The sequence below is a fragment of the Monomorium pharaonis genome, chromosome 1, assembly GCF_013373865.1.
Source record: "Monomorium pharaonis isolate MP-MQ-018 chromosome 1, ASM1337386v2, whole genome shotgun sequence".
In the NCBI taxonomy this organism is placed as follows: Eukaryota; Metazoa; Arthropoda; class Insecta; order Hymenoptera; family Formicidae; genus Monomorium; species Monomorium pharaonis.
The window spans coordinates 7,461,895-7,485,025 of record NC_050467.1 but is presented as its reverse complement, the minus strand read 5'-3'; the positions used below and the strand labels follow the sequence as shown (position 1 = coordinate 7,485,025).

Below are 23,131 nucleotides of genomic sequence, written 5' to 3'. Positions count from 1 at the left end.
CACGATCCATATCGCATATTCGTGCATGCGAAATAAATTGCCGCATGGTGTATGTACAAGGGAGCAGGGACCCGCTCTGCAAAATGGCGTGCAAATTATCGGCGTTTCATCGCAAGTTGTCTTTCTGACTCCGACGACGTGGACTCGTAAAAGCGGGACGACCTCGAGCAGGACTGATTGGCCTGATTGTTGACGGTCACGGGTCAATAACCATTCGACATCGCCGCGCGCGGCAGTTGGTTGCACGACACATTGGTTGAAAACGCGAAACGGCGCGGCAGCACGTGACTTCGATCGGAAGAAAAGTCGCTAGAGCTTCCACGTTGTGCATGCTAAATCGCTAAACTCTCGTGTATCGCGGTTCTTTACAGTGTCGAAGAGCTGTAAATTCCACATTTGCGACGAACACAGTTGATTGGACGTCGCTGATGTGACATGTATAATTGCGTAAGCTCGAGAGAAATCGAGTCCATATGCGCGAACGCTATCATCATTAAACACGTTCTGTGCAGCACTGGTCGAGCCAGATAACACAATGTCCAAAATCGGGACATAAGACGTCTTTAAGATGTCTTTTAGCCATATTTTTAATCAGTTCTGATAATGATTTGTATTATATATGAGTGAAAAGAGAAGTGTCACAACTAATAATGCTTCATATATAGACACCATGAATAACTCTGTTAATTTTTAATTTGCATTATTGATACACCCCTATTTTTTGTATCGCTAATTATGAGTCCAAAATTACGAAACTCATAATGGTAATCGGATACAGTGTCTTCTAATAACTAATTATATTATGGATATTCTTATTTTTACTATTAACTAGTAAGTTATTACGATCCTAGAATACGCCACGGGTATGATTTTGCACTTTTCCCTATTTTTTTATTTATTTAATTGCAGGATTTGTTATTTTAAATTTTAAAATTTCCGCCTTGGATTTATCACCAGCGATCCAACAACTTTTTATAGATAAACTTCCTTGTAAAATACGAAATTATTGACCCTCGTCAGTTTTGACATAAAACATGGATTTTGAAGCTACCAGTGAATTGGTTAAAAGGTCTGTCTATATAAAAGACGTCTTCAGATATCTTATGTCCCGATTTTGGATATTGTATTTTCCAATAACCTGTGCTGGATTTTTTATTCAGAACAGGAGATGTTTTAACTATAAAGGAAGGTATACTTTTTAATATTGTGCATAAATGTAATTATGATCTATGGTGCAATATTAATTCCGTGAGTCACTAATGATTCGTGCAGCTCTGCGATCAGTGATTTTAATTTGAGATATGAAATACTGTCACTAGAATTTTTTAATTTTTAATTTTCTGTAAAATTTATTGATTAAAATTGATCGTTTCTAAAAGTTTCTATCGTTACGAAAAAATTATTTTTGGAAACACACAAGTACATGTAAATATTACTTTGTCTTATTTTATAGAAATCATATTTTAGTATTTTATTACATACAGTTAAATAGGTTGTCCTACATCACTTTAACATTATTTTTAAAATAATTGAAGAAAATGGTACATTTTATTGCAGATTTTGGTTATAAAAAAAGAAATTTTTATCTTAATCCTAAGCTGTCACACCTTTTTTCAAATATTCCAATTATAAAAAATTAATATTTTTGTTTTTATTTAAAAAATGGTTGAAAACAAATTTTTTTAAATCACATTTTAAAAATGATAACTTCTTTAATTTTTAATATTTTAAACTAAAAATTTAGGATTATACTCTTAAGATATGTTAATATACTTTAAGGAATTTCTTCTGTTCAGGCCCGGCACAAAAAGTGGCACAAAAGAGGCCCAAGTAAAAAAAAATTCAAATAATGATTTTGTTGCCTTTTTTGCTGTATTTTGCTGTATTTTGCTAAAGTTAATAATAGTAAATATAAGAAAAAATACGCCTATAAAGTACTACCTTTATTACTGAAATAATTTTTTTATATTGTGAATAAACATTCTTCACTATCATATCACCCTCAACTAAAACAACAATTTGAAATTCATGTTATATCACTTCAGCACACATTTACCTCACTTACACGCTGTACTGCTTCGATTATTGTGAACTTTTTTTTTATTCTATCAATTATTTTATCTAAACGAGCAAGTGCATCGTTTCAAGAATTTAACAGTACTTTTCTGGACAGCTAAGATATATCGTTGTAAAGTTTTACTAACATCTGTTCATTACTTCTACGTTTAATACGGCGATAAAAACCGAAAAATCATGAATATTTATCGATTCTCATAAGAGCTTATGTAAATAAAATATTTAAAGTCTAAATAACTAGCTAGTTCAACTTTTTAAAATTTTGACAGTTAATTTATATCACTAATTTGAACTTCTCTACAAAGCTTCATAAAAATCTGTTCATTTTCATTGAGTAGCGAAACTCCGTTAATAAAAAAGTTAGTTCATAAATAAACCTTTCAAAAAAGGTATTTATTTTACATATTATAGGAGATTTTTTTTTACTCTAAAAATCAATGAATTTTCATAGAAAAAAATCAATTTTTTATTAAACATCGGTCGACACCCTTGTTACACCTGTCACAGTGATACAACGTGACATTCTTTCAACTGCCAAATAAGCACTGACATTTCCCTCCTTTCGGCATGCGTCTCTATCTGTAATAGATATCTGAAATTGATTTTAGATAGCATCACAAGTTTACATTTCTAAACACGCCAAAAGATATCTTACTAATAAGTCATCAGTCCAGGACATGGCGACCCGATGTAACAGCCTAGGGTCAAACATTTTTTAAAATATTTTTTTTTTCATTAATCTTTTATTTAAGTTTATTTTTTTATCACATTTACTTTTAAAATTATTTTAAGATAAATGGAAACATTTAAAAAAAATTTGAGACAAAAAAAGTTTCTTTTTTTGCATGTAATTTGAATCTGCAATACAAAGTGCATGTTACATAAAAAAATTTAACATCCAATTTGAACAATCTATTTCCAGTCAAAAATATTATCATTTGCTAGAGCGTATTTATCAATATATTTTTATAAAAATCTCTTCTCTTTATTTTAAAAAAAGTCTGGCACATTTCATATATCATTTTAATATTACGAAAAATTTAATTAACAATTAAATAATTATTAATAAATATTTGTATAAAAATGTTAATTTTATAAAATTATTTTTATTAAATGTTAGTTTTCTTATTGATTGAATAATTTATAAAAATATTTTTGTGCTTTTTTCTGCTTTGCATTTTATGTATCAAATCTACTTTATAATAATATTTTTTATAATTCTTTAGTTATTATGCAATATATTTTATTTCATAAATCTAATAATCATGGTTTGTGGATCATTGGCGAATCACGCGGCAAGGTAAACAAACGCTCATTACATAAAGTGAGTCCAACGTGAAACATGTTGACGGTTATATTAGCGTCAAATTCCTGATCTTCGCCGCTCATATGTTTATGTACGGTCCTTTGTGAAATTACTAAAATTTGCCGTTTGTAATGAAACCCTAGCGAGTTCCAGGGTGATATTAGTTTTTCGATTCGTGAAAGGCTGCAATTAATTTCGTCCTGCTGACCTGAATGGAGCGATCGAAACAGCAAAGTGTCGCCCCCCTCTTTTGCCCTCGCGAGGCAGGAAATCACCTAATAGAAACGCAAATTGGACGAAACGTCCGGAAATTCGATTCGATGTGTCCTCTTTTCTTTATCTTTTCTTTTTTTAGACTTTTAATCTGTAATTCGAAAATGCGAAATAACGGAAGAACGAATTCCGGGAATAGATTCGTTTCATTTGGTATTTCTCCGTTACAATCTCATCTCGTCTTACATCGGGCGGGATTTAAAAAGCGACGCGTGCCATTCAGACGCTTACGCAAGCCGCAAATTCAATTATCAAGACCGGTGTCAATCATGCCTTTTCTTATCACATAACTCGATCGTCGTCTAGCATTGTCAGTATACGAGCGGTCCGTTCATGCCGGAGCGTGTTGATCCATAGGAAGGAAATTTCTTCTATGACCGCACGAATCCCGAAGGTAGGGGATGACTTTCCGTAATAACGTACTGGTGGCCGTAACACGCATTCCTATTCGTCTCTTTCCGACAAGCGCGGACAAGAAAGATCGTTCATCTTATTACGTAACGATACGCCAAATTTCATTCTTTGTAAGTTGAACAATTTAAAAATTGGACTGTCCAAGTGCAGGGGTGTGATCGCATGAACTAATATTTTTCGTGTAACGCGTACCGCGTAATCAATCACAAGCGGTCCGCATCTTTTATGTGGAATTGAATGTCTTTAGTGTATATATAGAGACAGCAACAGCGTATCGCGTTTAACCAATGATATTTTTCTATTCTCTTAGTTACATTCTTCTTAGAATTACGCGTTACATGTAAAATATTAGTCCGTGGGACCTAACTTGTCGAAGCATCTTAAGCGGTATCAGATTAAAAATAGAGATTGGAATTCAATTAGAAGAAAGAAAAACGATCTTGAAGTGAACTTTACTTTGATCGGTCAAATTCCAATCCAATGCCCCGATATCAATCTTCAGTGTGATATGGGCTTTTGTAACAACTTTTTCACCGGCAATTTCTTTAGTAAACAATTGTTAAGATTTTGCAATGTTATGGTTGATAGGATATCGAAAAATTTGTTTGCATATAGATGCTGGATTTACAGAAATCATGTATGTACAGTTACATGTTGAACATGAAGAATATAATGAGAGATGAAAGATCTTTCATTGTGAGAGAAGGATTCATGACTAATTTAAGATTTGTGCTTCTCCTCTATCTCTTACGTTCTCTTTCGCGGCCAGTCGCCCTTCGTTTCCTAGTCAAGTTCAAGGTCGGATGTTCATTTAACTTGCTGCGCAGGATCAGCGTGCCGACCTCGGACATGCTCACGAGTGCGGAAGGCTACGAAATCACGTGCGCCTTCAAGTTGAAGAAAACCGATCCCTTTGATGTGCGAGAATTTAATATGACAAAAATTCTACTTTAATAAATGTCGGTTAGAAGTCATTCCACGACAAACGTTTTATATATGTATATAAAATGTAAACAATAAATGTAAATAATAATTTCCTCAAATATTAATAAGTGGTTACATTTACATACATTATGAAGGCAATAAGATAATAGGAGAAGCTAATTAAGAAGGCAATGGAGAAGAATGACAATTATACAGGATCAGAATACAGTAGTAGAATAATAGGAGTTTAGTTGTGAATTGTAAATAAAAAAGATTAAGCAATAAGAATATAAAAGAAAAAAGGCTCGAATTTCTAAGGAAAAAAGAAATTTAAAAAATTAAAAATGGGCGATTAAAGCTTTAAATTAATAGATGATAATAAGTAAAAACCGAATAAATAATATAGAACAATAAAGGAAAATTAAGTTAAAAGTAATAAATAGGAAGGAAGTATAAAATATTTAAATGTAAAAGAATGTGTTAAATAGAAGGGAAGAAATTAAAAGATATTATAAGCACAATGATAGCTTTATGTTTCTCATTGTTAAATTTTGGCTAATTAATAGATATAAAAGATGGATGGATATGTGTGGATAAAATAGAGGATAATTGTTGAATGTGTATCGAATTCTCTGTATCATCCATACTTTAACATTTTATATTTTTGTGTAATATATGTAATATTTAGTGACATAAATATAAAATAAATATGAAATAAATGATAAATGTATAATACGGACAAAAATTAATAGGTTACATCTTATTTTATGCGTGTTAATAATATTTTAAAGCGTTAAATATACTGAACTAATTTTTTAACTCACTAATTATCACTAATATAACTGATAATAATGTAATCGCATGTAACTTTTGATTTTATTGACATTAACCTCTCTCTCTCTCTCTCTCTTTCTCTCTCTCTCTCTCTCTCTCTCTCTCTCTCTCTCTCTCTCTCTCTCTCTCACTCACTCTGTCTCGGAAATTTTCCAAATGATTTTATATTCTTTTGGACTCAATGAATTCTGGCAATGTAACAAATTTAGTCACGAAAGGACCCTGCACCTAATTAATAAAAATTTGGTTCTCGACCAAATTTGCTGAAAGTGTAGCATGTTATTCGTTACGACCTTCTGAATTATGATCAAAAGTTTCAGAGGACACAAGGTCCAAAAATCAATGGTTTTCGAGATAAAGAGCTTCAAAAGTTCAATTTTTAGCTTTTTACGTGTATACAGATAAACATATGAAATCGAGTTTATAAACCTAGTATACATGTAACTGTAAACTTGTGAGCGTAGATGTGATTGCGACGGTAGTATTGAATTGGCAAATGTTGATTTTGAAAATCAACTATTCTTTATAACCAATGAGCGACATAATTAGTGCTCGCTCTTAGCGTAACCCAGTTGCGAGTTTTGGCATTTAAAATAAAATATAATCTAAAAAAGTGAACATTTCCGCACGCAAACACACACATGTATACACATCAACGTACAAAGCACATACAAGCACACAAACTCATCCTCAATATTGTTATACTTATTCTGCATGAATATTCTTAAAAGTTGATTTAGAAAGGTATACTAAAATTCGTAATTCCCATATTTCCATTTTCGAAAATCTAACTTTTCAAGCTCAGTATCTCGAAAACCATTGATTTTTAGATCTTGTGTCTATTGAGACTTTTGATCAGGAGATCATAACGAACAACATGCTGCACTTTTAGCAAATTTGGTCGAGAACCAAATTTCCATTAGTTGGGTGCGAGGATTTTTATGTTCAACTGACTCAAAATTTAATTTATTATTATACACGTCTGTTTCTAAATCATAATTTAGCGCTTTATTTATTATTTTGCTTTTTACTGTAATATTACCGACATCGATGAATACAGATGCAAAGTTTATTTAAATTAAAAATTTGTATATCTTAGAAAGTATTTTGAAAATTAAGCAAGAACATAGTATATTTATAGAAATTTGGATAATATATACAAGCATAATCAATTTGGAGAGTACAACATAATAAGTTGATTTATTTTTTAATTAATCAGAAAGTAAAAATAAATAAAATAAGATCAAAATATAAAAATTCTAAATTTTTTTAAAAATAAAATACAACAAATTAAGAAATACAAAATAAAAAAATAGAATTAATATCTTATCGCATTCTCGTTGAGAGTGAGATTCTCTAAGAAAGTGATCTCTCTAAGAAAGTGAGATTAAAAGATTATTGAAAGATTTAATTATTTTGTTATGACATAATAATAATAATAAGACTGAAACAGTTAAATCGGTTTAATCGTTTTAGTAGAAGTTTTAGTAGTTGAGTAGCATTGTAAAATAATATTAGGTAAAATAATAATTAAACATATAGAAACAGCCTCTCTGTTCTTTTTTTTTAACCATTCTCTTTAAACACGCCTTCCATTTCAACGGATACATTTTTGTGACAATCTTTTCACCCAACATTATGTAATTTACTCAAGTTTTTGCTCTCTTCGCACTAATTATTTACATATTCTATACACATATAAAATATTCATTATTTGTACTTTTTTTCTTCCTCAAAAACTCTAACATAGATGATTTTTTTGGTTTTATACATTATCCGAATTTTTTATAAATACATGTTCTTGCTCAAATTTAGAGGTGTTTTCTAAATCCCACGAATTTTATAACAATTTTATTATATTAAACCATAACATTACACGCGCCTTCACGCATGCTATTTAGCTTTAAAATTATTAAATATAATGCAATAGATGAAACCTGCTTGAAATAATTTTATATTTTTTTGCACAAAAAATAGAACTTATAAATATTCGTGCCATTAGTACTTCGGACTGAATGGAATCCTTCCAGGATGCGATTTTTAATAATTTTTTTTAACATTATTATACTTTGAAACACTATTCTCTCACATGTACATTATGGCATAAAACGTTAAAATGGCATAAGTCGTTAGAAATTTCTTTTTACATATTCAAATGCGCTTAAATACTTTAAAATAAATAGACTTCCGAGTGTCAATTGTTAAGAATAACAACCTTGTGTAACAAATGCGATTTTCCTCACTTATAACACAAATATCTATTCTTTTGACTTACGTGACAAAAGATTTTCTGTAATCTCTTTCACAATTTGGACGATCTCTGGAAGTATGTCATTTTCGAGTATTACGACAATATTCGGATTTTTTGTATTCTTCTATCCTTGATTTTATTACTGATATTAATCGTATCACGTCTCGACTTCTTTTACATGATCTTGATATGACCTGATATTTTTGAGTAATACATTAAATTATTAAAATGTACCTAAACTGGAATGGGCACTATGATGCCACGCGGATAGTAAAGTTCTACAAAAGAAAAAAGCGACATTGAGACCAATCCTTCTGATTGGCTAGTTATAATTAATCACGTGATTTAGCGACATATTGTTTTCTCTTGTGGTAGAGTTAAGGTTATTAAGATAAATAATAATATCATAAAACATGTAACGAAGTATACATACCCTTTTATTATACAAATCTTTAATAACCCTGGCGGAAAAATTTTCTACAAAATTCTAAAAAACTACAAAAATTTACAAAAATGTTCCAATTCTAGCATTTTCCTGTAGAAACTACAAAAAAATGCTAGAATTAAAACACTTTTGTAAATTTTTGTAGTTTTTTAGAATTTTGTAGAAATTTTTCCGCCAAGGAATATAAACAAAATCATATCTAATACGTCAAAAACAATGTTTTTTTTACATTGTTTCATGTTCTAATTTCACGTCTACTGTGACACATACGTGTCTTCCAAACGATCCGTGGAGAAGCAAGATGTCGGCTTCTATCGAGATCTTGCAATAGGTGCAAGATTCTCGCACCTATTAATTCCAATGTCGTTCTTCTATTTTCTAGAACTATAGCGAACAGAAATTTCTGGCCATCTGAAGATAGCTGCATTTTGGGATTTCTATAATAACATTCTATTTAGAAATCGGAACTTAGCTAACTTAAGATGGCCAGGCATTCCTGTCTGCATGTATATGTATATTGTGGTTCGCGAGAGCTTGAGACAGAAATAGATAATCGGTGTATAGTGTCTCGCTCACACATTCCGACGCATGCGTACATGTATAACAATACAAACAGAGTAAAAGTTAATTGGTTTAAGTCTTACTATTTCGCTAAATAGTATAGTCTATTTTTTTCTTAGAAACTTTTAGATGTAACTGTACAAAAAGAATAGATTTTTATATGGGTTTCTCTCGGATCGCGTTAGGCTAATTAGTGCCCATTCCAGTATAGGTACATTTTAGTGGAGCGACACGAATTGACAGGTTAGCTAAGATTAGGTTCACGAAAGCGACCGAAGGAGAACAAAAAAGTCAAAATAATGTCAATTTGATTGTCAATTTTATATTGACATGTTATTTTTAAGTCATCTATTGCATAAATTTGTCAATATGACATCAAATTGATATCATTTTGACTTTTCTATGAATCGTCCTTGACGATAAAGCGTCGATAATTCTGCCATATACGTTATCGTATACGTGTCGCGAGATGGCGCGCATGCAAGTGTAATATAAAACCTCTATCAAACTAGCTACCTCTATCATGCAAAAATTAAAAAAACGAATAACACAAAATTATGAACTATTTATGAGCTCTTATATGCTACAAATTTTGAGTTTATTATACTGAGTAGAAATTTAATATTTTTTATGGGAGGTTAGATATTGACTGGAGTCCCCTATTACTTAAAACTAAAAACCCAAGGAGAACAGAAAAGTCAAAATGATATCAATTCGATGTCATTGACAAATTTATGTCATTTTTTGGTCGCTAGGATAAGCATGTGTGGTCTGTCCCCGCACGGATTTGATTGAGATTTTCACAAAAAGTTGGCATTGATGTGAGATTAAATTTCTTCAAGTATTATAGCTGAAAAATAATTTTTATGGGAGTTATGGAGAAAAGAAGAAAAATCGAAAAAATTTTTTTCTCGAAAACGGCTGAACCGATTTTGATTTAAAAAAATATACGTTTCAATCCCGCAATGTTATAAAAAAATTACGGATATTCTTTTTCAAAAAATACGGATAAAAAAAATTGTCAAAATCTTTTTGAATTATTTTTATGGGATTCAGATGGGATACTATCACTATTTTTTGTAGAAAAAATCTATGACTTCCCTAGCATGACATGAAAATGATTGGTATTGCAGGGTACTACATATATAAACTTAAATAAAATATATTTTATTATTTTTATACATATATACATAATGTATATGTATATATTATTAAATATATATACAGTGGTTATAAATGTACAAACCTTATAAAAAAATAAAAAGCACCGAGATAAGTACAACGAACAGGAAAAACAATTAGAATCGTCTACATAATAAGTTTTGAGAAAAATTGCTAAGATATGCGAATAAATGTGCAAGCATAACTCCCATAAAAATTATTTTTCAAATATAATACTTAAGAAAATTTAATCTCACATCAATGCCAACTTTTTGTAAACATCTCAATCAAATCCGTGCGGGGGCAGCATACACATGCTTATCTTACTATGTCCTTTGTCAATATGACGTCAATCCTAAAATCCGATTCACACTCAAAGCGCTATTGACATTAGTATATCTTTGTTTGCTAAGGTAGAACGATAAAGATAGAATGAGGCTAATAGCACTTTGAGTGTGAATCGGATCTTGGTTTAAATTGACATTATTTTGATTTTTCCTTGGGAATATTAAACCAATTTTTGCAGAAAAATTATGAGCTATTTATGAGTTTTTAAGTTGATATAGTTTCAATCTTTGAGCTTACTCTTCTAATCTCCAAACAATCCCTCAACAGATGCAAATTGAGAGAAATGTTAGAACAAATAGTGAAACATTATATTTTAAGAATGTAGCATACAATTTCACAGATAAACTCTTAAAATACATACATTTCGATTTTTGACTTGCAACTTCTGTACGATAAAATCATCTCGAACTGTATATTGGGAGCGGATTCTTTGATCAAAACCAGAATTTTATTCTTCTCCCAAGCAGAGGTGTCGATTAAATTTTAAATGAAATTTAAACCTTAAATTTTTAATGAAAAGCGACGTGTAAAACTTGTGTAAAAAAATGTCGACTGTCTTCTATAAACGGAAAGCAGCCAATATATACATATAAAGTATAAACTAATAATTAATTGTAACTTTATGAGTCGATTTTTTTCTTATCTAATGGTTATTTCTGATATTCGTTATTTCTGATAATAATCGTACAAGAAAATTGTTTTTTTAGAAATGCTGTAGAGCATAAAAAATGTGCTGATTTACCTTTTTTTTATTATAATAAATGATAATAATATAAGACTGATAATAGTAAAATTAAAATAATTGATATGAATAAAAATATGTCAATGACAAAAAATTTAAGGCAGTTTTATTTTTATGTTCTTCTCTTTTCATTATTGTTATTTATTTGTTCTAAGATATTTGTTCCATTATAAAATAAATTATTAATAAAATAAGTATTATGTATTACAATTAATTATGTCTTAGATTTTTAATTATTTTAATTTATAAATTTGATACACTTTTAAAGAGAGAGATTATAATTTTGAAAACTTACAAGTATGATTTTACCGGTTGCCTTTGTAGTATGTTGTACAAAGGTTTTTATATAATTAAATTAATTTATTATTGATGAAATATTAAATACTGTAATAATAGATACAATTTTCGTTTACGTGCACATTACTACGAAATGAAAAATATAATAAACATTTTAAATTATACATTTTAATACTATTATATTCTAATAATAAATACACTCATAGCTATAAAAAAAGCATTATATATCTTTATAAAAGTTAGAGAAAAAAAAATTAAAAACATAACATTATAAAAGTATTATGTAAGAAGAAAATTGAGGAAATAATTATGCACAAATATTATGAAAAACTTGCGTCTACCTTTCTCTAAAACGTTAAAAACATGCTTAAAGACAATATTGATAAAGTATTGATAAAAACGTATAAGAAAACTGGATGTATATTTCCTCACTTTCCTGAATTTAATCGCTAGGATTTAATTGCGTGCTATAATTGTATAATTGATCGACAAGGAACGATTATTGGCAGGAAACGAAATCTTTCCTGTTCGTTAAATAAGTAAGCTCTCCATTGATTTCCCCTGGCATTTGGGAGGAAAGGTCATTGCTGGGGAATAAACTGGGGAGGCTGCGGTTCAGGTTCAAGGTCGGTTGGAGCAGAAAGCGAGAAGCGCACGTTCCTCGAGCGGGGAAATGGGGAAGATGCGGTCGATGATGGAAAAGCTCGTTCTCACTCGGCACTAATACTTCTCACACAAACGCAGCTATGGCGTGTAGGTGGTAATAATATTGATGAAACATTGAAATATAGTCTATATGGACTTAATGACCAGTGATGCACAAATAAATGCATTAATCGACTTTGCAGACAAGCGATTTTTTTTCTTTCCCCACTTCTAAATGAAATCCTGGGTACGCCCATGCTTACGCGTTAGTCGGACAATATTACACAGAAAGAATAATTTTACTGAAGTATGCGGAAATTGAATCAGCCATGGATCTAAAAATAATTATGCTGGACGTTGAATACGACAACGCTGCAAAAGTTTTAACATTCTAGTTGATCATGCAATATAAAATTATTTAGAAGCTCCAACATTATATTTAAGTCTGTGCCTACTAAAATTTTTAGATACTTGAGCAAAATTATTTTTTCCGTGTACAGTAGTACCTTTCCGGATTCCATCTATTTTTTTCTCTTTCTCCCTGTTGACAATGATCGATAATACATGTACGACTTAAGCCTAGGTGACGTCGATTCGGTCCAGCAATTCTTGTCACTATCTCTCTCATCACTACCTACTACCTATTATTCTGCACCATCAGCTGAGTCTTTCCCACCTGCAGAAATCTCTCCTACCCTTAATGCACGTTTTTTATCTTTCTTTCTTTCTTTCTTTTGTCCCCGGTCTCTGTTCCACTCGAGTTCTTGTATCCCAGATTTCACGGTCGATTGACACTTGTTGCGCCCGCTGGCCTTTGTCAATCATCTGCACGTTTTCCTATAATACATTTGATTCCAAATGTGTCGAGAGGCAATTATACTTTTTTTCGTTTAAGGGAGATCAGGTCAAAATGCAGGATAACTTTTTTCTAAACCCATAACTTATTGTAATTAATTTGTTAGCTGCAATTCTTCAGTCAATTGTTATCGGTGAAATTAATAAAATCCAGAATTAATGGCATTATTAAAATCAGGAAGGTTGTAAATTCGACATTCTTTCTTAAAAATCTTTATTAGGACATTCGAAATCTTGGCAGGATTTATATATTTCTTATTTTTTTCTTAATATATCAAGGATTAATTTAAATCATTAAAAATACGCTCAAAGATATGTGTTGACTGTTAGCTAGAAATTAGTTTACATGAAAGGAAATGGAAAATCCTGAGATCATGATAAATCGAATGAATGGTGGAACGGTAGGGGAAAAAAGAAAAATGAAAGGATTGCTCTCTCGATTGAGCGTATATCGATCCACCCCTTCCACGGATTGTCGCGCGCGTTTTCCCCACCAGCCCTCTCCCCTCCTTCTTTCTCTTCCCAGTTCGGTAGGCGCCACCCTCCGCCCTCAGTTCGGATTCCTTCAGCTCTCAGCGTCGACCGGCCGGGCTATCACTCGGCCCGGGCCATGCCATGCCCGAGGCCACTGCCGGTTCTTCCGGGAAGTCGTTCCTGCAGCGGGCTCGCGGCAAAGTTCTCCGCTGGCTACGACGCTCCCTGCGGACGACGCACCAGGTGAACGCGCTCTCCTGCTCATTGGAAAGCAGGCCGGTCACCCCCAATTCCGCTCTGCTCTTACGATTCGCGCGAATAAACCGTTTTTCTACTGTTCTCAAAGTATTCCTTTTGCAGTTTTTATGACCGTCGTGCAGAGTGAATAATCTGAGTATATAATATAATTAAAATTTTCTGTGACATTATTTATGTGATCCGCGAAAGGTCAGCGTAGGTAGCAACATTTCTTTTAGATTTCAGAAAGCTTCAAATTTGGGCTTTCAATTTTTCTCGTCGAAAAAACTTATACTTTTGAAAAAAATTGATGAAATTTTAATAAATTTTAATAAAAATAAAATTTGCTAAAATCAAAGATACAAAAATGGTGGCGGTTTAAATTTTTTGAAAAAAAAACAAAAAAAAAACAGATACTCAAATATTTCTCGAACATCTCTGTAATATTGTTGCGAGCAAAATACAATAAAACAATGTGTAGGACATTATTGATTTGATTAAAACGTATTTTGTGTGTGTGTGTGTGTGTGTGTGTGTGTGTGTGTGTGTGTGTGTGTGTGTGTGTGTGTGTGTGTGTGTGTGTGTGTGTGTGTGTGTGTGTGTGTGTGAGAGAGAGAGAGAGAGAGTATGTAATCTACAAGAGATGAAATCTTCAATATAGGGGATTGGCAAAAACTGTTCTTTTCTATTAAAAACGATAAAGTAAATAGAAAACAATGTGAGTGTTAACAATTAAAAGTTTTTTTCTAATTTATGCTTTGTTTAAAATAGAATTTGTAATAAATTAGTAATTGATATAGTAAAAGTTAGCCTTTTGATGTTAAATGAATGTGTTGAAGATGTTGAAAATAAATTTGTATGTACGAAACAAATCTATATAAATAAAGTTTTTAATTCTGTTACTATTATGTTCTTTTATAAAAGTAAAGAATTAATATATAAATTTAGTAACATTTATTATTAATTTATCACTATTGACTGATTTGATTTTTTTTTACCATAATGGTTAGTGTAACTTACTAATTAAAACACAATATTTTTTTACATAAAAATATATAAATATATAAATATATTTTAGCGTTACGTGTTAGTCATTTTTATAATTTTTGCCGATTTATTCAATTGTATAAATTCCGGGACAATAAAAACTATTTATCATAGTTTTTGTCTGAACTTTTCCAGGACTATCTTGTTCCAACATCATTTTTATTTTATTTTAGCAATAAATACTTATTAACAAATGTTATTATGGATTAAGCAAAACTCAACTTAAAATGATTAATCATGTGACAATATTTGCTTCAAAATTGTTCTCTTTTATACTTATAAAGAAAGATATACATTTGTCTACGTCCGTACTGACAAAATAGCACAGTAGAAAGAAAGTCTACTCGTGAAACTCCAAACGTAATCTTGTCGAGATTAGAGCTGTACCACGTAATGAAACGGCGATATTTTTTAGTTTAGCTTTGCCAAGTTCTTGGACGGACAATTCGTAGAGAAGACTTTGACGAATAACAACGTTCGTTTGATAGTTTGTGCCAGATGACGTGCCAGATTAATTTGGTGTTTCAAGATTTGTTAGTGCAACATAAAATGGAAAAATTTTCAGTCTGGTTTTATCTTTTTTTTTTAATACTACACAACGATTTTTTATGACACTTCGTCAAAAGGTTTTAAATTTATACCAAGAGAACCGATTTAATTTTTTTGTGGTAAAAAAAGAGAAGTTAAACGAGAAGTATAACTTTTTATTGGAAAAATACATATATTATATATTTATTTCTGTTTGTCACAAAAAGAATTTTAGACAATGCAGTGAAAAAAAAATTCTTGGTAAACTTGTGAAATGCATTTAGTAATGATATTGTTGAAATATTTGGTTATTATAAACAAATGTTGTAATAATAACAAAATTATAATAATATTAACAAAACGTTTGGTAATAATTATAAACATTTCATTATAAGTACATTATTTTGTTATAATTACCTTACGTTTAGTTGAAACTATTTCACTAAGGTTTTGGGTAATTTGGACCAAGGCTGGATTATTATCGATAGACCAAGTCTTTTTTTCAATGTGTGTTACGGGATCGATTCTCAATGGTTCTCTTTGATTGTACATAAGCGTTGTGTGCTTGACTTGAACAGATATGTTAGCAACATTATTTTTAAACCTGCATATGGGAAATTTACCCATATAGCACAAGGCATTTCAACAATATTGCAGCAACGTTGCAATCTTACAGATTGCAGTGCAATATTTTAGAAATATTGTATTATTATGGATTTTATAACTTTCAATAGCAATGTTACAGTAATGTTTTAGAAACGTTACCTATACTAATGCTATATTTTCTGATTATTATTAATTATTCTTATAAAGATTATTATTATTATTATTATTATTATAAAAGAGTTTTATCATATATAATGTATATACTTGCATAACATTTAATATAAAATTAAATAATATAAAATTTGATAAAAAAACAAAATTCCAAAATAAATATAATTATATATTGTTTGTATATGTTCATATATGTTTGTGCGCGCGCGCGTCTGTGTGTGTGTGTGTGTGTGTGTGTGTGTGTGTGTGTGTGTGTGTGTGTGTGTGTGTGTGTGTGTACACATATACACTCAGTCATTAAACACACTGTACGCTAAAATTGTTTTATTCTATAAACATTATATTTTTTAATGGCTATCAAAAACAATTTACTTTTTTGCTTATAAAATAATTATATTATTATTGTTTATTAAATTTATATTTATCTTATTTTATTCCCAATAAAGTATATACAATATTTAATTTAATTTGATTTAATTCGTTTTCATTTTTTCAAATTACGAAAAATCAACAATAATTATTGTAATTTATGCTATATAATATTAAGCAATAATAAGAAAACTATTTTTATCCATTATTGCAAATATATTGCGCTGCAACATTGCTACAATACTATAACGCAATATTGCTAAAGTCGGACATTTTGACGTTGTTGTAATACTGCATCGATATTGCATATACATTATGCAACTAATATGCAATATTGCAATTTTGCAATGAAATATTTCTGCAATCTTTTCACAATTTTTCAGTGCTGTATAGATTGATGAGCATGAACTTTAAAGTAGATTTTTATTTTAAAACAAAATTCATAATAAGCTGCACTGATGCATCGTAATTGATTGCATACAATGCAACTCTTGTTTAGAAATGGAGAAGAATCATATGAATACACTACTTTTTCAAACAAAGTACAAACACGCATTCAAAATTATTAAATTATAATTCTTCGATTGTGAATCTTGATATTAAAGAACTTTTTTTAAATTTTTTAAATTTATTCCTGAAGTGTCTCATTGTACATATAAAGCGCTGAAAATACAAATAGACCAAGTCCAGTATCGAAGAAATTTAGACTACTCATATTTTGTATCTGGGTATTTTGCAATTGTGCGATTTGGTCTGTTTGTATTTTGAGTGTTTTATACATACTGCTAATACAAGAAAAAATTTCTAAATTTTTTAACTTGATTTTCTTTAATTCAAGTATTTATGTATTTATGTATTTATTATAAATACATAAAATATTTGCAAAATAAAAACAATATAATGAGCTGGGTAATGCAAAGCAACAAAATATATGAAGAATCAGGTCAATACATCGAGCTAATATAATATTCTTAGTAAAAATATGATTTATTGACTGATATAAAAAGGTAAAAAAATCATGAATAAAAATTCTAATACGCATTATAAATTAAAGAAACGTTTCGACTCTACGCAATCCTCATCAGTCTGTATTACAAATTATATAATATTAAATTAAGTACTGTCCTAACGTTAACGATGAATAAAACAATAGATATGAAGTATTACAATATCGTCGGAAAAATCAGTCATAAAGTCTAAAAAAGTAAAATAGTAATCCCGGTCAATGGTATTAAATATTAGTGTAGTCAATGGAAATGTGTCAAATTCTAAAAACCGAAAAAAAATATATATATAATCTACAGAATATATGATATACGAAAAAATAAAGTATATAAAATGACTAAACATACTTGCGAAAATTACAGTTAAAACCAAAGTAAAAGATCATTATTATAGGAACTGAGCACTTAAAGTGTCTGAATTATTCCACAGTCAACGGAAGTGTGAGCAGGCACATTATTTGCTTTCAGTTTCTAGACAGAATATCAAATAAACATAAATATGAATTGTCGAGTAACTCTCTATCTTTTTGCAAGTTGATACCGTTAACTTGTTCTTTGATCATCTCTGAAATGAGTCTTTTATGATAGCGTGGTTCAGAATCTAAGAGCCTGATATTATTCCAATCAAAATTATCATTATTATTTTTATATATACATATATAAATATAATATTTTATATATGTGATAATATTTGTGATAATACATATGTGATAATATGATAATATATATATGTGATAATATGATAATATTTAATATATGTTCTGTCACTACAGATAAAATATTTGATCTTTGTTTTAAGTATTTATATATTTAACTTGTATACTAAAATATTTTATTGCTTAAGTTATATATATAAAACCTGAAGTAAAAAAATTTAATTAAGTAGAAAAATTTAGTCAGGTTAAGAACTTTTTTCTCAGTGCGTGTATACAAAGAGAAAAATATTGTTAAGAAAAACGATTATACAATTTATTTTTTTCTTCTACTAATTGTAAGCAATGATTATTTCTAACAAAGAATATTTTCTTGATTGTTCTAAAATATAAACTCGATACGAATTTTAGAAATTTATTATCATATTATCATATTATCAGATACTTAAAAAAAGATTGAGAAGAAGTTCTCTTTTTTGAGGAATTTTATAAAATTGTATTAAAGAAAAACTAATAAGCAACTTGAATTTTTGTTTTAACTTAACATTCTTAATTGTATTGAAGTTAGATTACTTATAGGATTCAGAATATATTTCGAATAAATGTGATGCTCTTATAATATTAAGGATTTAAAGATATATAAATTTATAAAATATTTGAAAGAGGCAATATTTACTTAACTCAAATATATATTAAGTAATTATTACTTACTTCACGTGAATAATAAAAGCATTTTAACCCTCTGCCTATACACCTTATTTTTCTCCTGATTCCTACACACAGGGGTTACGCTAATACCAAAATTTCGTTGACTTATATTTCCAAATGTATTTAATCAATTTTAATTTTTTTTTAATTGAAAGGAAAAAATCTCAGAATTATGATGGTCTTGGCTGAAAAGTCGAAGATATTAAAAGAAAAGAGATTTTTTGAAAAGAATGAGAAAGGAACGAAAAATTTTTGTAAAAATTTGCCTTTTTTTCAAATGCCCGTATTTATTAGAAAAAAATAGATAAAGTAATTAAAATGGTGATCAATGGAAAGGGGAAAAGCTGTACTTTAAGAATCTATCGTCAGTTTTTCGATTCTGTTAAAAAAATATATTTATTTCGTAATGTGAATTTAGTAAAAAATGAATGCAGTTTAAACACAATAGTAAAAAAAAATGGTAATATTTATTTAAAAAACATAATTATTAATACACCAAAACATAATTATTAATACAAAAAATATTACAAAAGATTTTATTTGTTATAGAAAAAATTTTTAATTTGTAATTCTACAATTGCAGCATATTTTTGTAAAGTGATCGCGACATTGGTAATATATATAAGTACTGTATGCGTAAATGATACGTAATGAACAAAAAAATAACTTTACTTACCCTTCGCATTTGGAACTTTTCCATTTTTTTTTTGTTACGTTCCCTACACACGGGGTAACTGTAACCCCAACACACACTTTCGATGCTCTTACTTCTGTTGTTTTTAGAACATTCACAACGCCTAAAGAGGAATAAGTAGAGCACAATTCAAACTGCCCCCCCCCCCCCGTTCCAGCGTCCCCTTGCTAAATACTTTTAAGTAGCAAACATTTCAAAATCGACTGGGGTTACCGTAAGCAAATGTGTAGGCAGAGGGTTAAGACTATTATCTAGAAAACGTTCTTTACAGAGATAACTATTATTTTAAAAGAAGAAAACTGAACATATCGGGTGATTATTTTTCTTAATATGAGAATGTTTTTCTGTGTGTATGAAGGATGAAGAATCAAAGTGTATAATCTCCAATATTCTCCATTATCTAGTCTTCTAAAATAATACGCATTTTCTCTTAAAATATCAGTAATAACGTAACTGTTACTTGTGAGAATACGCTGTTCTCTGTGTTCTCTGTGAAAATCGATATCCGTATCGATTCTTCTGAATTACATAGGTAGAGTGGCCTAAAGCGATTAATGCACTTATTTAAATATTACCTAACTGTGTCCAAGATGTCCTAAAAAGGATGTTTTACGACTCTTCTCTCAGAGACAAATTATAATAGAAGTTTTTATGAGGAAAAATTTGAAGTGGCTCCATATAAACACGCGCGCGCGCGCGCGCGCGCGCACGCACGCACACACACACACACACACACACACACACACACACACACACACACACACACACACACACACACACACACACACACACACACACACACACACACACACACACACACACACACAACACCACCACACCCCCCCTCTCCTCTCTCTCCTCTCTCTCTCTCTCTCTCTCTCTCTCTCTCTCTCTCTCTCTCTCTTTTCTCTCTCTCTCCCTGTCGATATTCTACAGTTGAATTATTCATTTGACAAAACATGAATAAAAAAATCTTATTTTTGGAGAATTGCAAAAACTGTCCAGTTTTAACAACTACAGTACTAAAATTAATGAAAAATATATGAAAATGTTTTATTACTTTATACATGAAGTCAGTGAAATCCATTGCTTTTAACCCTAGAAGGAAAAACTGAATTTTTCTATCTTGAAAGACAAAGGTGAGGTGAAATTTTCCCAAAACTTCAAACTTCTCGAATGTCTCAATTCTTTCTATTAACAGTACATTAATAATTAAGTAGTGCATTTTTCTTATTTTTTATGCAGAAGACAATGATGTATATAAACATATTTTTTGTCAGAGAAGTATTAAAAAATTCATTTAAAGTAAAAAAAACAAGAAAAATACGAAAAAAATGAGGGTAGTTTGAATTTCGTTTGAAGTAATAAAACACCCATTTGCTTTTTAGGGTTAAAATTTATTTTGAAAAAATTAATTTTGGAAATTTTCCTGTTTATCAATAAAATGACTATTTTGTACATAAATCAATTTTTTTAATTAAGAAATTCTATAAATGTAATGAAAGACTTTTAAGGATATCATTAAATAACATTGTATTCTTTGAAAGATATTTACTTTATTGTTGAAAAATACACATACAATTGGATTCCAGTGATTCATGGATATATTTATAATTAATGAATATATTTTTGCAAAGTAGTGTAAGAAAAATACAGTCACTGGCTTATGGTGTTTGTGAAGGAAATTGTGTATTTACTTCTGATCCTAAATCCCCTAATATTTCAATTTCGATAAAATCAGTTTAAGTTGTTTGTCGAATGACCAAGTTACTTATAGGAGACGACAGAAGATTTGTATGATTAAATTCAGAGTTGGGAAGTAATACATTTTTTTTAGCAATAGAATGGTAAATGGGCGTTACTTTTCTTTGTTAATAACTAATAGCGTTTACATTTTTGTTTAGTTATAGTAATGAATTTAACATTTATTTTTATTGTTACGGTTTGAACTTATTTATAACAAATTTCGCGTGTGTGTAATCTTCAGTTCCACACGGAAAACGTTCCACCATTCTTCTTTTGAGAATATCTTTTCAAAATATTAAGTATTATAGTGAGATTATATAAAAAGCATTAGACATAACTTTATTGTATGAACAATTTTGTATAACTTTATAAAAAAAAACATTTTTTATTTTTCAATAATAATTTTCATAAATAAACATAAAATATCGAACAGAAAATAACAATATCTTTAAGAATTAGAATTTTCTAACACTATTATTAGTAAAATAGTTATATTTATGTTGTGCTCTTCACACAATTATTATATTTTTTTAACATTTTTCCATCTGGGTACGAGATGTAGCCTTAAACTCGCGACCTGTCACTTACAAGTCTGTCACTCTCATACGAAGCCACATAACATCTCAACGATGATTATTAAATAAAATATAACCAATAAAAGTTTATTGTTATATTTAAATCCATCTTAAATATTCTGGGAAAAATTTTGACTGTTGTTTTTATAATTAACTTAATATTTCGGTTAAGTGCCATTTAAGTAAAAATTATCTTTGCATAACTGGATATCGGAATTGAAAGATTTGATCAGTATAACTTAAAAATCTTTGAAATAGATAGAATAGTTAATTACAATTTTTAGTTACACAGGGTTAATTTGTTGTGGTCTTACAAATTTACAAAATTTACAAAGATATAAAATAATATTGTTTCTATTAATATTTTAATAAAATATTTTAATAAAAACAATATTATTTTGTGTCTTAAATTTGTAAAACAACAAATTTGAAGAAAAATGTTTAAAAATGATTAAAATACAAATCTACATATTTTTACTTTTATTAAATTATAAATGGCAAAATTTATAGTTTTTCATATTTTCACTTTTGTGTTAAAAAATTTTTACATAATAATTTAAAATTTGAAATTGTTCTTAAAATGTATGGGGTGACGTGATTAATTTACATCGTTTATAAAATTTTAAAACTGTACTCTGGGAGAAAATGTATGATTATAACTTTGGAGCTCACGATTAAGTAATCAAATTATTTGAATTGCTCCTAATCTTAACTTCACATTTATTTTTTACAATTAATAAAAAATAAAGAAGCAAATTTTATGTTTAATTTAATTTTGTTTTGGCATTAAAAAAGCAGTAAAAAAGTAGTACGTCAATATTTTTAGTAATAAAAATATTATATAATGAATTACCTTATAGAATTATTATAACAAGTAACGATATTTAATTACTTTTTTAACTTAACGAGTAACAATAACGAGTTACTTTTTATTAGTAACTTTTATTATTTGGTTCTGTGATTTTTTTAAGAAAGCTATCTGCTATTTTATTTATCTTTAAGAGATTTTCTGTAATTTTGTTTCTAAATTTAAAATAAATTATTAGAAAAAATATTACAAAATAATAATATTTAATTTTACATAAAAATTAGAATTTTGCATTTATATTATCATTTTAATGACTATTTTAGATTTAATCTATAACTTGTCCTTAGAAAAACTAATAGGCATAGCAGATTGCTTTCTT

The 23,131-nt window shown here is 29.2% G+C and overlaps 2 protein-coding genes across 2 annotated transcripts in view; both read left to right on the top strand.

The window, feature by feature from the left end:
- The first annotated feature begins 3,263 nt into the window (after nucleotides 1–3,263).
- Nucleotides 3,264–5,291, top strand: LOC114255464. Its single transcript, XM_028194187.2, has 2 exons — nucleotides 3,264–4,179; nucleotides 4,685–5,291. The coding sequence occupies exons 1-2, from the start codon at nucleotides 4,057–4,059 to the stop codon at nucleotides 5,021–5,023; spliced, it is 462 nt and encodes a 153-aa protein (XP_028049988.1). The 5' UTR covers nucleotides 3,264–4,056; the 3' UTR covers nucleotides 5,024–5,291.
- Nucleotides 5,292–11,909: 6,618 nt separating this feature from the next.
- Nucleotides 11,910–23,131, top strand: part of LOC105839464 (band 3 anion transport protein) — a 35,148-nt gene continuing 23,926 nt past the window's right edge. Inside the window, 1 exon segment of the mRNA XM_012685791.3 lies at nucleotides 11,910–13,849. Within this exon segment, the coding sequence (XP_012541245.2) occupies nucleotides 13,748–13,849 (102 nt within the window). The 5' untranslated portion in view covers nucleotides 11,910–13,747.

Coding starts and splice junctions, on each gene's coding strand:
- LOC114255464 (XM_028194187.2), top strand. CDS start 4,057: ATGACTTTCCGTAATAACGTACTGGTGGCCGTAACACGCATTCCTATT. Junction 4,180..4,684: donor TACGCCAAATTTCATTCTTT/GTAAGTTGAACA, acceptor GTTTGCATATAG/ATGCTGGATTTACAGAAATC.